At 41.1% G+C, this 16785-nt stretch overlaps 1 protein-coding gene across 1 annotated transcript; it reads left to right on the plus strand.

Annotated features, from left to right (window-relative positions):
* The first annotated feature begins 6399 nt into the window (after positions 1–6399).
* POLR1D (RNA polymerase I and III subunit D) lies at positions 6400–16195 on the plus strand. Its single transcript, XM_054386139.1, has 2 exons — positions 6400–6470; positions 14883–16195. Exons 1-2 carry the CDS (start codon positions 6454–6456, stop codon positions 15166–15168), a joined length of 303 nt encoding a protein of 100 aa, XP_054242114.1. The 5' UTR covers positions 6400–6453; the 3' UTR covers positions 15169–16195.
* Positions 16196–16785: the final 590 nt, after the last annotated feature.

Consider the following 16785-nt stretch of genomic DNA (forward strand, 5'->3'; position numbering starts at 1 on the left):
ATCTTCAGTCCTTGGCTGAAGGTCTTGATATTAATTATTCAGATGTAATTGGAATACCAACATCCACTTCTATTTCCAGTCCCAGGCATTGTTAAAACTAAGTTGTACAGTCACCATAAAACTACTCTGAGAAAATTGATTTTAAAAAAATCCTCTCCTTTTTTTTTTTCTTTTTTTTAAGTCCTGGGCTTGCAGCTTGTTGTCAAGTCCTAGAATGCCTCAACAGGTGGGTTCAAGTGTGGTTTTGAGGATTGCAGAAGTTGAGCAGCCTGGCAGTTGAGGTTAAGTACTAATAATATAGACTGAAAGAAATTATTAATGCTGTGAAGGTCTCTCACAAAGCTGTGTTTGTTACAGATGTCCTTTCTCTGATTCTGGGAGATGTTGAATATGAGCAGTGCCCTTCTAGTCCATGTCTGTAGCAAATTGTATGCTGTGAAGCAACTCCAGTAGATGTATTTTCATTAGGGTTCTCACTGGGATCTTAATGAGATGATGATATGAGTGGAGACATGCCTAAAAGATCCAGAGCACACACCCACAGATGACTAAAGAGAAATCATGGTGGATGAAGGAGCCCAAATAATGCCCAGGCCCATCCCAGGAGCTACCAGCCCATCAGAGGTCCATCTACATAAGCCCAGAGGAGCACAGGGGCACAGTGGCAGATGGGAACCTACACTAAGGACTCAGAGGAATGAGCATCTTCTCTGAGCCCTTCCCAGGGCTGGCCCCAGGAGACACTGTCAGTCAGGTGTGACACTCATCAGGATGAGTCAATGCTGAAGTGCCTTTAGGACTTAAGGGTGTTGCTGCCTAGGCATGTGGGAGGCATTATGGGATGTGGGACAAGAGCATTTCGAAATTGCGTAAGGCTTGTTACAGGATGTGCAGAGGAGAAACCAAAGGTGGGGAAAGGGATAGGTTCAGGTGATTCAGGGAGAATCAAGAGTGGAAAAAAATAGAGGAATAAGGGGATAAAAAAGTCTGGTTATGTGTGAATAGGCTGCTGATGGATATACTTGTCTGGCCATGCTCTGTGCCTGATCACCACAGTTTATCCTTTTTGTTATGTTCCTTTAGGGTGAAGGATTCTGAGGGGAGAGTGTAGATCTCAGTGCTAGCAGTTAGAGTCAAAACTGTGGGTTGAAGGAATCGTGTCCATGGTACCAGCAACTGGAACAAGTGCAAGTCTAGATGCCAGCAGTTGAACTGGGACCCTAGGCTGCAGGGCTGGGTGCCATCACCCAGCATGTTTCATGCAAGTGTCAGCCACTGGCATGGGACTGGGGACTTCTTTTTCTCTGCTACAGTACTGGAGCAAGTGTGAGAAGGGATTGTGTGGCTGCTAGTGAAGATCAAGCTGGATCAGCTAGTGAGTGAGTAAATAAAGCAGAAACTGGAAGGTATGCATATAGGAAGTATGGAGAGACATTAGGGCCAAGGGGTCTTCAGGGGTGAGACATGATTGTGCACCTGTGTGTCTTTATGAGGAGGACTGCAGTGAGACTGGGTACTGCAGGACCCAGTCCCAACCAGCTCTTTGTGATGGTCTGTACTAACAATGGAGTTGTGCTGAAGCCTCAGTGGCTCTTATACCTGACCAGAGAGAAGAGCAGGATAAAGCTGTTGGTGCAAGCACTGTATGTGACTGTGACTAGTGTGGCCAGTGTGTGTGGCGGGTGTGCCTGCCCCCGGGAGTAGATTTTCAGCCTTGCTGCTGGTTGGACCTGGGCATGGAGCTGTGGCTACCTGGCTGTCAGATCCAGTGTGATATGTCTTCTCCTAATGGAGTGGTCTATAATTACAAACATTGGGTGGTCCCTAATGACATAGTGTTTTTGTTGCCTGTAACAGACACATTTCTTTATTACAAATTACTTTTTGGGGTTTGTTTTTGTGGTTTTTTTTTTTTTTTTTTTTTTTTAGTCTATATGATTTTTTTCAGAAGTGATGAAGCTCTTTCTCTATGAAACAGAAAATGTCTCTTGTTTTGCCTGACTTTGAAGCCTTTAACATTCCCCTTTTTGGGGGCACATTCATTTTTAATGCAAGTTGTTAGGATTTATGCAACAGGAGCTTTGCCTGTAACCTCAGAATATAGAGGAAAAAGACTTAATTCCTCAGAAATGTAAATAGATCTTGGACCATACTCTTGAAGATAAAAATGCCACTGCTTATACCTTCATGTTGCAGTAATTCGGCAGCCAAGTGTGATTGCTCAGAAAGGATTACCACAGCAAGTTTTAAATGATGCTTGCTATAAAAAATGCCAGAATGATGACAGTGTTCTTAAATGTGCCCCATCCCTAATTTTCCCTCCTTTCTTTCCCGTGGTGCTCGGAGGGTTCTCATGTGAAAGTTGTGTGCCAAGTTCCCTTTGTTAATGCTGCTGCTCCTGGGGCTGAAGCTGTTAACCACAGGACTGTTTGTATAGGAACCCAGCTGCAAAAATGAAGAGAGCAAGGAATGCAAAGTCCTGAGAGACCTTTAAAAGCAAATGTGAAATCTCTGCTTGTGTAGCTTTTAAGCTTTTGACTTGTGTAGAAGATACAAGTTCAATGAGTGGAAACACATTCTTTCAGAGGACCTGAGCATGTTTTTCATTTGTCTGTGCAAGCTGAAAGGGCTTTGTAAAGGTGCAGTGAATAAGAGTGATGTTGAAAGACTAATATTAGGAAAAAATGTTTGATAAGAAGGGAAGATGTTGACTTGTAAAGCTACTAAGATGGATACCAAGTCAGTCTGGTATTTGATACAACCTGTGTGTGGTGGGGTGTCAGAAATCTCAGTTACTTAATGGCTTCTACTTCCTACCTAAGTTAATAGAATTGGTGTCATCATATTAAAAAAAAAAATCCATAGAATCATAGAATGGTCCAGGCCAGAAGGAACCTCCAAAAGTCATCTAGTGCAACCTTCTGCAAGTCAGCAGGGACATCCTCAACTAGACCAGGCTGCCCAGGGCCTGGTTGAGCCTTACCTTGAATATCTCCAGGGAAGGGGACTCAACCAGCTCTCTGGGCAACCTGTTCCACTGTTCCACCACCCTCATAGTAAAGAACTTCTTCCTGATCTGGTCTAAATCTGCCCTTCTCTAGACTGAAGCCATTGCCCTTTGTCCTGCCACTGCAGGCCTTTGTAAACAGTCTCCCTCCATCCCTCCTGTAGGCGCCCTTCAGGAAGGCTGCTACTAGGTCTTCCCAGAGCCTCCTCTTCTCCAGGCTGAACAACACCAGCTTCCTCAGCCTGTCGTTACAGCAGAGATGCTCCAACCCCCTGATCATTTTTGTGGCCCTCCTCTGGACCCTCTCCATCAGGTCCACATTCTTCCTATAATGAGAGATTCAGACCTGTACACAGTACTCCAGGTCAGGTCTCACCAGAGCAAAGTGGCAGAATCATCTCTCTGGATCCACTGCCAACACATCTTTTGATGCAGGCCAGGGTGTTGTTGGCCTTCTGGGCTGCAAGCACACACTGTCTGCTCCTGTCCAGCTTCTCATCCATCAGCACCCCCAAATCTTTTTCCATAGGGCTGCTTTCTAACACCTCATCCCCCAGGCTGTATTGATAGTGAGGATTATGCCAGCCCAGGTGCAGAACCTTGCAGTTGCTCTTGTTGAACTTCATAAGGTTCACCTTGTCTTACCTCTCTAGCTTGTCCAGATCCCTCTGGATGACATCCTGTCCCTCTGGTGTATCAACACCACTCAGCTTGGTGTCATCTGCAAACTTGCTGATGGTGCACTCGATCCCACTGTGTCATTTATTGTGATGTTTTCCCTGTAACTGAATTGTAGCCGTTTAAAATTGTGTGTGTGTATGATTTATTATTGCTTTGTAGCTCAGATACTTTGGTTTATTATTTTAATTATAAAACAGTGACAGATTTTATACTACTATATTAATGACTGGGTTTTAATCTGTCTTCAAGTCAGATTTCTCAAAACATCTCATCACTAAGTTCAGTAACTGTGGTAAGTGATCTGTGGTCAGACACTTCTGTTTCCTCTTTCTTCCCCGTTGGCTGACATGGCTGTTGGAAGGCTTAGGACAAGCTTTTATAAAGGCCACATGTTCCTGCTGTTATTACTATAAACTAGCTGAAATTGCAAATTCTAGGTCTGGAGGGGAAAAAGAATGCCATAATTTCATGGAGACTTGTATATGCAACATTTCCCATGTTCCAGTCTTAGAGCCTGTGTTTCTTCTTGGGGAGTAGCCATCCCACACATGCTCCACCACACCTACCTAGGAAGGCAGCAGTAGCTGACGAGGTTGCTGACACTGTACTTAGCTTAGCATCTAGGTGCAGATGATTCAGGTGACAGCTTACCTGGGCTGTTATACGCGGTTTCCATAAATGCCTGTGGTGTGACTGGATATGCAATATGTTCTCACAGTCAGATGTATGCTTACAAAGAGATTTGAAGTACCCCAAGCCCAGCTGCTACTAAGATCATTCTAATAGCCTCGTATGAGAGAGACTTTTGTGGAGAACCTTAAACCAATGTGTCATTAATAGACTAGTGCATAGATAAGCAACGCTACCATTTTTGGTGTGTTTCTCTGTTGCAATTTCTAAGGAAGTCTTGGGCGCTTCCCTTTCTAAAGTCCTTCAAATGCAGACTGTCAAAGGAAAGAGTTATGATTTGTGAGCATTTACATGTCTGTCTTGCACAGATCTCAGCTTCTGCTGGATGGAGTGGTTTCCCCTTGGAACAAAAGAATATATATGGATAGATAGATAAGTTGATCAACAATTATTTATATGGTGTTTGAGAACCTGTGACTGATTCAGGAGAAGTAGTTCTGTGGTAACTCGTTCTAACTATAAAATATGAAAATTTATTCAAACAGAACTGCAGAATAACTGAGTAGCTACACCTTAGTGAATGTTGCTCCTGTACTCATTTAGCACAAATTTGTCTTCTGTTCCCAGGGAAAACCAAAGTATGCCAAAAAGCACTGTGAAAAGAAGAAAAAGCATGTCTGTTTATAAAATATCACCAGCCTGTCCTGATGAATGAATGAATCCATGATTGTTAATGTGGAGGCAGCTGATAAAGGCTTATGCAAGACCGTAACAAACTGAGGAAGGTTAGATCTATAGACTGACAGATGTAGGCTGCCGTGTAACTGTATAACAGTTTCTCATTAACTACTGAAGAAAATTCTGTACAAAGTTGATACTCGGGCTGTTTTTTAATCTGTGGCAAACCAGCAAAATCCTGCTATGCTGATAGTACCATAACAACATGACAGGACATGTCTTCCTTGAAGTTTGAGTTGAAGTCTCTTGGCAGTTACCTTTTTTGCACAGTCTGCACACACACATGCTTGTATTATCAAGATGATGATTGTGTTGCTTACATTGGTTACTGGTATTTGGACTTTGTGGAACGTCATAGCTGGAGAGTTAAACAACAAATACCCTCTTTATTACCTTTTGCTTGCTGTTCCTCAACTCTTCAGTTACGTTTGTGTTGTTAATGCTTAGTTTCATATGCTGGGCATTGCGGCCAGATTCATAGCTTTCCTTTTCTGTCTTGCAGTTATTTTTAGTTGACATACATAGTTACTTACAGCTAACTAACCAAATTGTTGGTTTGTGCATTCAATTTATACGATAAATGGTTGTGTTACCTGTTCTTTGGGTTTCGCCTTAACTGTGTGCAGTTACTGAAGTTTTATTTGAAATAGAAATTAATTTGTAAAGAGAACTGAAAGACTGACATCGCAGGAGTTACCTATAATTTGTATAATTTATGCTCTTCAGTGACTTTTTATGTGAGCCTAGTTATTTAATTGCTTTAGTGTTAGTCTGACCAGCTAGATGCTGATAATGTGAAGTCTGGTCATTTAGGGTGGTGGTGGATCATTCATGGTCACAAAGATGAGCTCTTTTCTTCCACAAAGCTAGTGCCGTTTGACAACTGGTAGTTGCAATGCTTTTACTGTCACCTGGCTGCTTGCCATTTTTCTGGTGTCATTTGACTGTGCTCAAAATAGGTCTGCTGTGCTTGAGAGACTTTAGGAAAAACCTAAGTGACAGTAGGGAAAAGCATTCCCAAAGTGAAGCAAAACAAACTGTGCTTTTCAGTGTAGTACATAAGTTTTGCAGACTATTGCTACTCTTCAATTGGAATTACAATTGTTGTATTTGTAGCAACTTTAATGCCTTTTAAGATATAAAAATGTTTCTTTTAATCTTGGTGGATAAGAATCTGAATTATCATAGCAAGAAGGTCAAGGTGATTTTGCTAGCCTTGTTATTACTGCTTAATTCATTACAGTGAAGAAGCTTTCCACTCTATTTTCAGAAGTGCATAAAGTGGCAGGTTCTTGTGTTCTGCAAGGGGGTAACCTTTTTTTCTTTCCCTTATATTTAGGAAGGCTGTGGAAGAGTTACTTAAAGAGGCAAAACGTGGGAGAACCAGAGCTGAAACAATGGGAGCTATGGGTTGGTAAGTTGTGCCAAGAGGACAAATTATGACCAATGCGAAAATAAATTTTACCTTTAATGTGTTACAGAAGTCTCTACCTTTTAATTTGCTTCATGTTTAAATAATTTGTCTTCACCCAGGCATTAATTTGTCTGGACAATAATTTGAAACGAGATAAGAAAGAAATTCAAGTAAATTCTGCTTGCATTACGTTGCTGTGTTGAATGTGTTGAGAGCAAAGCAATTGGAAAACTGGAGTAGCTTCTGTAATAGTATTCCCCTTATAGCAGATGGAATTGCAAAGCCTGGATTGGAACCTTATGAGTCTTTAAAGTACTGGATAGCTTCAGTGTGCACATACTTGGATACTGGCCACAGAATTAGATTCTGTTTAAGGTAAAAGAATTCATAGCCTGATAAAGAACCTAAACACTTAATAAAAATGTTAAACAGTCCTCTAGTAGAGAATCCATGTGTAAATTGCAGAGGAAAATTAACTCGAAGTATAATCCAATCTTGGAAGGAGGTATTTTTTTAATAAAAAAAAAACTCAACAGCTAAACCCCAAGGGCTAATTTGTATAGCAAGTAGGAAAACAATCACAGTATTTAAATCTTAAGTGAAATACAGTATTAGTTCTTCAACACAGTATTTCAGTTTTTACGGCTAGATTATCATGGAATGTAATGCATGTGATGGTAATTAAAGAAGTAATAACACGTTGAGGAGAGTAATTCATCTTAAAATAACGTATATGACTTTGATAAGAAGCTACTGGATCTAGGATTCTTCACCCAAGAAGTGCACCAATTGACTGTGTTAAACTCGTTTGCAGATAAGGTTTGCCTTTCCCCACGAACAGTAGTAAAGGATAAGCCTGCTCTCTTAGTGAAGTTCTCAGCTAATTCCTTGGCTGTGTGTGTTGTAGTGGCTCTGAAGAGGTTCAAATGTGTCTTGCTGAGAGAACTCAATCCTTTATGTTTTTTAACATTTTTACATAGTTTATCCAGTATTTCTGCCAGGGATGCAGTTTATGGGCTTTATGTTAAAATTGGTTTAATTCCCTGGAGTGATTGCAGCTACACTGATATAGCATGCTTTTACCCAGTCAGCCTTGCCAAATGGCCAGGTAAACCTGTGCAGGTAACTAGCACCATGAAGTGTTGCATGCATCCAGCCAGGTATTGTGAATTTACAAGTTAATTCCAAATACGGAGACTAAAGATTTCTGTCGGGAGATGACCAAATGTTCCTGTGCAACTTCATTGCTGCTTGTGGAATCACCTGCCTGGGGCGTGTGTGAGATTCTACTCTTGCTACTTCTTACTGCTTGTTTGTAAAAGAGTAGTGTTCCTGCTCAGCTGGCTGTGATGATTAGTTCAGGATAACACGCAGTTTGCTAAAGCTTAATGCCCAAGACCTGCCAGAGGAGAGGACAGCCAAAGGTGACCAGTTCTTCAGAACAGCTGCAGATTCCACTACAGTGAAATCGTGTCTGGTTAGGCCAGGATTGTGTTGTAGGAGGAGAGAATTGTCAAGAAGGCTTCAGGCAGAGGATGACTGTTGGCATAGGGATCGACATGGTGATATCCTGAACTGAGATCGTGGAAGTAAAGATCTTTTCAACTTCAGAGGAACATAGGAATAGTTATACTGGGTCAGAGAGAGGGTCCATCTCTGCAGCTCCCAGTCTCTTATCAGTGGCCATTATCAGTGCCTAGGAAGTGGAGAAAGAAAGGTACAAGAAAGTAGCAGTACTTCCTCAAGGTACTATCCCAGCTTCAGGCAGCCTGCAGCTCAGATACCCTGCACTCGGAGGTGATTTTTTTTGTTTGTTTGTTTAGGAATATTGTCCTCTCTGAACTGATCCTTAGGGAGACTGGTAGTAATCCCTCATTTGTCACAAATCTGCTGCTGCAGAGTTTGGCGAAGGCTGTTGTACAGCTTGTGTATGTGGCCATAAGGGAGGTATAAAGCTTCCCCATAGCCAGGCTTACAGTTAGTCTTTGGTGTCTAGTTCTGCAAGTGCAGGAGGCAGACCAGCAGCTGGAAGCCACCACTGCTCTCTGTAGTATTTTACATGCCTCATTCTGCTGTTCTGGTCCTTAGGAACTGGTGCAGCAACAAGGTATTGTTTATATATATGGGAGATGAGGTAACTGTTAAGATATTTGGAAGGAAACTGAAGTATGCTCAGCTGAGTATCACTCCAGCAAAACGCCATCAGGTGTAACTGGTGTTAGAGTAAACTCTTAAGGGCTTGGCAGTCCTAGATCTAATCTCTCATGTAACCTTGCAACTGTAGACTACCTGCTGCTCTGAGCTCTGTGGATAGCGAATCGATGAGCAGAAAAGTTAGTTCATGAAAATGTGTATTGATAGACCAAATCCTGGGAAGCATAACTGGTAGAAGCAAAGAAACAAGGTCATCACAACTTGTCTAAAAGGGCAGTCTTTACAGGTAAACCACAAAACCTTCCTTCCTTGCCAAACTCAAAATGCTTACAGGTGTGTTTCATGAGGACTTCTGGGATTTCCTCAGCCCTTTGTCAGAGGAGTCCTGGAGAAGAGATGCACAAACCCTGGAGACATCTAGTGTAAGGCCATCAGTCCCGCACTGGCACTGGATAGTTGAAGCAACTCAGCCTATGAAGAAAAGATTTGTTCTGCCATCTGTCTTTGGGTAAGAAGCAGCAAAGGCTGCTGCTGCTGCTGATACTTCGATTCCAGTTCATGTTGCTCTCCAGCAGCTGTTGAATACTGGGAAATAAATTTCTGGAGTCAGTGGCATTTGACAGGAGTTGGTTAAAGGGAGGTATGTGGGAAGGTGGCATTTCTGGGGAAGTAATGTCTACTGGTGGAACTTGATGGCAGCGAAGACTTAGCCATGAAGCCTCTGAACACTGTTTTGGGATTACTTTCAGGTTCAAGCCACTGTTCCATTACTGTCCAGAGTGGTTAATTCTCATAGCTCAAGTGCATGGTTTGAAGAAGTTTCCTGAGCACCCCTGCCTACTTTTCTGCTGTCTGCTCCTGCCAGGTGGATAGTCAGCTGCTGTTTCGGATTAAATTGCAAGCATCCAAGCTTGCATAGCTGACCGGTTCAGAAAAAAATGTACCAAAGGGATCTTTAGCGCACGGTGGGATACAAAGACTCAGCCTTGAAATAGGGGACAGTGTTGCCAGTGTGTGTTCTAGTTTGGGAATGTTTTGCCAGTGTTACAAGCTTGCTATGGATGGTTGGGTGGGTGCTGCAACCTGTAGGGGTTGGATACTAGTAGAAGAAAGCCTTGACCCAGTGATATCAGGCAAGAGTTTATGCAGGAGAGGAAATTATCTAAGATTGTCTGGACGTGGAGCAACTTGTCAGCATTGCCAATGGGCTGCATGAGCTCATAGTTGCTTAATTGTCTTAGGTCACTGGCCTCTGTGCTCTCAGGACTGCTCACCTTGGCAGTATCTAGGTCCATGGCAAATTAATCCAAGAAATACTGGATGTTCTTATTGGTAGATCTCACATTATTGGCTCTTGTGTATTGACTTGCTCCTTGGATGTCCTCAAAATTCTTACTCTCAGTGCTACAGTATTTCGGTTCCTACAATACTCCTTTTGTGTGCACTCTATGGCCATAGTCATTCTTGTTGGGGTTCTCCTACTTCCTTATGACTCCACATGATGTAGATCTTGATGATGATGATGTATCTGGTTCAAGCATTGGTAGAGCTAATCACAAGTAAGAAAATGTGTGAGAGAAGGGTGTTGTGGTTTAGACTCAGCCGGCAGTCAAGCCTCACGCGGCTGTTGGGATGGGAAGGAAAACTGGGAGAAAAAGACATGTTGAGATAAGGAGAATTTAATAGAACAGCACAGAGAGAGAAGCAGCAACAGGAATAACAATAATATTAATGAAATAGTGTGTGAGGTGAGTGTTATGAAATGGACCAGGCACCTGATCCTGTCCAGCACTGCCACAGCTGCCTGCTGGGAATATCTGCACTTGTCCCACCCCCCACCTGCCTTGTGTAGCAGGCATGACACCAGTATGGTGTGGAATACCCCACTGGCTGGGTCAGCTGCCTGTCTTGGCTGTGGCCCCTCCCAGCTTCCTGTGAAAAAATTAACCTGGGATAAATGGGAGGATTGTCTTCTGAAGGTGTCTTAATACTGAAAACATTGAGTAAAAGAGAGCAGGCTCTGTGGCCTTCAGTGATGCTGCTGTGATGATGGAGCTCTGAAAATCAGAGCACCTGGAAGTTAAAATTTGAAGGGTCAGCTGATCCAGGATTGGAAGCTGTGGACAAAGTGTAAAAACACTTGAAATAGTCAAATAAATTTATCCTTGGTTCATCAGAGAACATTGGAGACAGATGGACTAAAGCTGTAGGATATTTGAGATTTTCCATTGTGTGTCTAGTTAAAATAAAGCTAAAAGCTCAGTTTTCCTGAAGTGTTTTTGTTGATGCTATGTACAGAATTCATAAGCTTTCTTATAGGAGTGGAGGTTTTTTTTCCCATTTTAGGTGGACACCTAGCTTTGAGAAAGGCAGTTAAAATGCCACAGAAGCTACTGTGTGGAAAAGTTCTAGAGGCTTACTGTATTTGGGTTTTTTTTACCTCCAGTGCATAGGTTTGGTCTTCAAAGATGCTGGTAGCAGGTGAACTAAGGCTGAACTGAATACAATCCTCTCAGCATGCCTGAAAAGGTTATCTAAAATATGGAAAACAGGATGTTTTGGGATGTTTTATTCATCTCTGCATTGTAAGAGCAGATGAAATTGCAAAAAAGATAAATTTTGAAAGCATTAAATTATTTTAATCCATGTTTCTTGTGAAGCAATCCTAAAAGGGCTTTCATTCCTATAGACAGTTTTCTGTTTTATACCAAATCTATTAGAAGTACTCCAGAAGACAAAATAATGAAGAGGCTGAAGCATTTGAGGGCCTTGGAACTGCAGAATGCTCTATTGCATTGTCTCTGATGGGGTGTTGCATGACTGCAGAAACACTGCATTGTGATTCTCTTGCATTGCTTTAATTTGAATGTGAGGAGGAGGAGAAACAGAGTACAGAGATTGCAAAGTACGTCTATTAAAAATCTTGTGATCAGAGCACAGGTTCCCATCCAAAGTCCTGACAGCTGTCTCTGGTTGCCAAGATCATACATAAGTTTGCAGTGTCATTCCTCATATCCTCTTTTGTAAGATCTCCTGTGAAGGGATCACAACCTAGACTGATTGACTTGGCAGAACAACCTCTAGCTAACTTTTTTTTCCCCTTCAGTCACTCTCCTGTTGTGTACTGTATTTTCCATGGCAGTTTGGAAGTGGCAGAAATGTAACTTGTAAGTTCATCCATAATGAACTTCTTTTCCTGCAGAGTTGTGATTTATCCTGTATGCTGAAGCTGACTGCCAAGCCTGTTTGATGTGTTCAGTTACTCAGCAAAGATAAGGCTGTGGTGCCATGGTACTTTACTATTGTGTCTTAAGTGGCATCAGCATGTTTTACTGTTAAGAAGTTGTATGGCACAGTTCTGTGCTGAACTGCACTGCTACAGTCAATGACAGGTTGGCTGGAAGTTCTGTGGTAATACACAGATGCTGGTCTAACATGTCAAGTGTAGAGTTAAGATTTGGCCTATGTTCACAGTAATGGATTCAGTCTCTTTTTCTTGCTCAAAATGCAATGGTGACTGTTATTTCATAATTGAGAGATTTTGGGAGTGTGAGGGACTTACTGTGGAGGGGGACTAGCTTGGGCAAGAATAGCTTGGTTTGGCTTATGGGAAGTATGGAAGGCAAAAACTTAACCTTTTCATTGAGTCTGTTTTGTAGACAAGACTGCTCTAGAGTTGCAGGTGCCTTCTTGCTTTGGTCATGCCTGCTGCCCTTCTTCAGACACACTGCAGTCTCTTTTTCTCCTTTCTTTTTTAAAGTAAAGCTTTTAAAAGTGCTCTGTGGTGCTGCTCACTAGTCAGCGGTATTGCATTCCATCTTGTGTAGGCTGAGCTTGCCTCTCAGCTCTTCAGAAGTCCCATTGAGGGTGGTTGAATTGAGCATTTGCAGGGTCAGGCCTACACCAAGCCAAAGGCTTGACTTTGAGGAGGTCAGCTTTTTCACCTTAAGAAATTTTGTCAAAGATACCAGTGGATTAATGCTTTTAATCTTCACAGTTCCACATACAGCATGGATATATGTAAACATCATGGGACTGTTTGGGTGCATGTGTGATATAGCATGTGCCATACATCTCATTTCTTTTAAGACTTAAAGGCAGAATTTGCTTTGAAGCCTGAGGTCAATGAATCAAAGGACTAATGCTTCTCTTCAGTGCCATAATATGCTGCATCAAAGCTCAGTGGCTCACTTTTATCACTGCATGATGGTGAACTAATGACATCTCTTAACTGACTCTGAAGCCCTGCATTTCTCATCAGTTTTCATTCCTCATGTAGCTCAGGCAGCACTCATAGTGCCAAAAAGAAATAAACACTTCAGCAAGGTGAATTTATTTAGGGCAAGTTGTCTCATTCTGGTGCTGTATGTATTAGTGTTTAATCAATGTATTGGGTCTTAAGGAAAAGGAGACAAATGTGAAATCATTTTTGCCTGGATACAGCTTAGAGAAAACTGCACTCTTTGGTAGGAAATGTTCAGGTACAAGATTTCAATGCTGTCATAAGACGTGCAGAGGACTTAAAAAATTTAGGATAAGAGGTAATGGCTTCAACTACTGCCAGGGGACGTTTAGGTCAGAGATTAGGAAAAAATTCTTCACCAAAAGGGGGTTTCAAGCATTGGAACAGGCTGCCCAGGGAGGTGGTTGAAATCACCATTCCTGGAGGTATTTAAAAGGTGTAGATGTGGTACTTGGAGACATAGTTTAGTGATGGACTTGGCAGTGTTAGGCTAATTGTTAAACTTGATGATCTTGAAGGTTTTTTCCAACCTAAAGGATTCTGTGATTCTATATGTCGGCTGCTTTGTGTTATGTTTTGAGCATAACCTGTGCTGTGGCATGTTCAGAACCGTGTTCATAGCTGATGTAGCTTGAGTAGAAACTATCTTGCTGGCATATGTTACCCTTGTATTTTTACTCATAAATACTGCCTTCCTAGTTTACAAAACACCTATACTAGATAAGGATCTAGGCCTTTTTTTGTGATTTTTTTTTTTTTTAAACTAGTAGTTGATCAAAACAGTGTAGATTTATATGCAGAAGAATGCATGCCAAGAAATTCCTAGCAGAAATAAAACAGTGTAGCTGCTTAATGTGTGCTTCTAAAAATACTCTCCCAAGTTATTTGAGGATTTAGAACGACAATAAATGCTTAGTAGGCAGACCTGAAGCAAAAGACCATGGTAAATGCCACGTCCGCTTAAAAGTTATGATGTATGCTCAATAGTCACATGTGAGTTTCATTAGTTTTCTTGTTCTGATATCTCTGATTATTCTGAAGTGTCAAAAGTTTTTAAATGGTTAGGGTATAGTTTCAATACTTCACAAAATACTCAACTGGAATAGATGATCTTAATGTTGTGGTGTTAGGATTTGTTGACTCCATAGCTTATGCAGTAAGTGACATCTGATTTTTTTTTTTAGAGTTACCATTTAACTTCTCCATTTGCATGCAAACTCAAATATATTGTGAAGACAGACACCACAATGGCCCCCACTGCAAACAAAGTCTTCAGAGTGATTTCTACTTAGTTCAGGAATATATTCAAATTAAATTTTTTTCTCATTCCATTTTTAAAGAAATGATACATTTGGAATGAGTACAAATACAGCTGATACAAACAAGATAGATAAACTGTATGCTACTTGTTTACTAAAACTATTTAATTATGTGCAAAAGTGTTAAGCTGCAAGAAGAGGGAGTCAGAAACAATGGAAGAATTGGATAAAGTATCTTTTGTTTAAGAAAAAGAAATAAAGTATTTTGTTTGGTGGTTGCCAGATAAAATTTGTATGCCTCATGGATATGTTTTATCACTACAGATGTTTGGGTTCTTCACGCAATTGTATTTTCTGCTTTCAGACTATCCCCATTTATAAGTAATGCTGACTTTAGTAGATTATGACCTCGTAAACTATTTGGATTTGACTTAGAATACGTTACGAAATGTTTGATTCCTGAATACCTAAGTGAAGCACCATCAGCCTTAAAAATACAATGTCATCCTCTGCACACAGTATATTGTGAAAACTATGTGGATTTTCACATAGTAAAATTACTTTCCTCCTAGAGTAAGATAAAAGGAGACGGGAGACAACCTTGAGTGTATCTTTCTGTACTGAGAGTTTACACTAGGTGGCATGCAAGGAAAGCCAGAAACACAAACCTGTCTTAAAATTACTGAAGCTAAAGTCTTAGACTTGTTTCAGGATGTTTTTGTCTTGTCTTTTGATTCCTTTTAAATGTCTTTACAGGTTGAAATGTCCTCTTGCTGGTACAAATAAAAGATTTCTTCTTAATACCATCAAAAACACGTTACCATCTCAAAAAGAACAAGACCAAGAACGTGAGCAAAAGGAAGACAGTAAGGAGCCTGAGCCAACCAAAAGCAGGAAAGAAGAAAAGCAAAAGAAACGCAGAATTCACCCATATACCCCCAGCTTTCAGTCCAGAAGGAGAGTCAGCTACTCTCCTCCGAGGCACCGAAGCAGGAACCACCACACAAAGGATAAGCATGAAAAGAGATCAAGCAAACGATGAGGAGAGTGATGAATGCGTGTTGTTACAAGCCAGGAGTGTCATTAAGAGTCAGATTGCAGGGATGTCTCTTTTTCAGGAAAAGGTGGTGTTTTAAGTTGAATTTTGAACTGAGTTGCTTGTGTGAGAAGTAACCTTGAAGTAGCTTTAGTAAACTTTCCTTTGGGACCTTTAAGAAAAAAAGTAAAGTGCAGCATAAATCTTTCAGTCATTTTAAAACAGACATTCCTTTCCCTGTGCTCCATTCCTCTTTCACCTTCTGGCTAAGCTTAGGGTCTTGGTGATGGAGTGTGATACATGTGTTACTGTTCAATGCAACTTGTTTAGTCATGTCACTCTTTTGGAAATAAATATAAATTAAGCAGAAATTTATTTATTGTGTAAAGTTGGCAGAACTTCTTTGCTGCTAACCAATAAAGAAGTTTTGCATGTTTGGGTTAGTTTAGTTTTACAGGATCAAGACGAATGGAGAGCTGGTCAGTGCATTTTGTATAGGATATAAGAGTTTGCTTTCCTTTAGTATAAAACCAAGAAATTTTAAATGGACAACACTGGTTCTGCTTTGCAGGAGAAACTACCAGGGAATACTGATGTTGCTTGTTATTGTATATTCACAAACCAATCATAGATAATAATAAGCATTACCCCTAAAAAGCCATAACTGCAATAATTGTCTCTGTTTAGACTTCCCTCTGTAAGGGAGTAGTTTGAACAGTAGTCTGTTGTCGTGGTGCTTTCAAAATAAACCCTGAAGAGACGAAATTATGTTCTCTGTCCACTGCTAGGAAGTTTCCATGTAAATGTGTAATACTAGAAATGCAGAGGTATTACTTAAAAACAGTCAAATGCTCACTTTCCAAGTTCTGTAGTGGTACAGTTGTTAAACATGTGATGTGGAGTACATACACCGCACATCAGCATACTCTGTCACTTCTGTTTGTGTTACAATAACAAACTTCTGTGTGGAATATTTTGTATTGCAAAAATAATTGTTTTGAACATAAGTTTCTGGTTTTAAGCGTGTTGACAATAAAAGTGAAAATGTTCGTTAAAAGTGCCTTGTGGGATGAGTGCTTTTAATGGGTTTCTGAACTGACATGGGGCTCTCCTCTGAGGGAAGGCAGAACTGGCGCTTAGTGGCCCTTCAGTGTTGTATCAGGGCAAGAGTGCCACCTGTAGGCTTATCCATTCCTTGTCTTGTGCTACTTGCCTGTCTCTTGGACAGAACGTGCAGGCAAAGAGATGGGAACACCAAAGTGGAGATCTGCTCTGGCTGAGTTTTGATGCCTGAGCTGGGAATTTCTCTTCTGAGTAACGGGAAAGTAGTAAAACTGTGGCTTAGCCCACCAGTGGCTGCCAGAGCTTATGTAACCAACAAAGTAGGATACGTTCACATTCCGCTGAGGAGTTGTGGCTACTTTATCTCCCTGCAGGGACTATAGCACTAGAATAATGTCCCCATCTTTCAAGAAATATCAGGTACTTAAGTGGGATCAATGAAAAAGTACAATCTCTGAGAATATAGGATTGTCTGTGGTTTAAATAAATAAATGTTGTCTGAAGTCCTTATTTTGCTGTACACTGGTTGTGTTCTCCTTAATTCTTTTTGGAAGGACAGCA

This window comes from Indicator indicator, chromosome 1, assembly GCF_027791375.1.
Source record: "Indicator indicator isolate 239-I01 chromosome 1, UM_Iind_1.1, whole genome shotgun sequence".
In the NCBI taxonomy this organism is placed as follows: Eukaryota; Metazoa; Chordata; class Aves; order Piciformes; family Indicatoridae; genus Indicator; species Indicator indicator.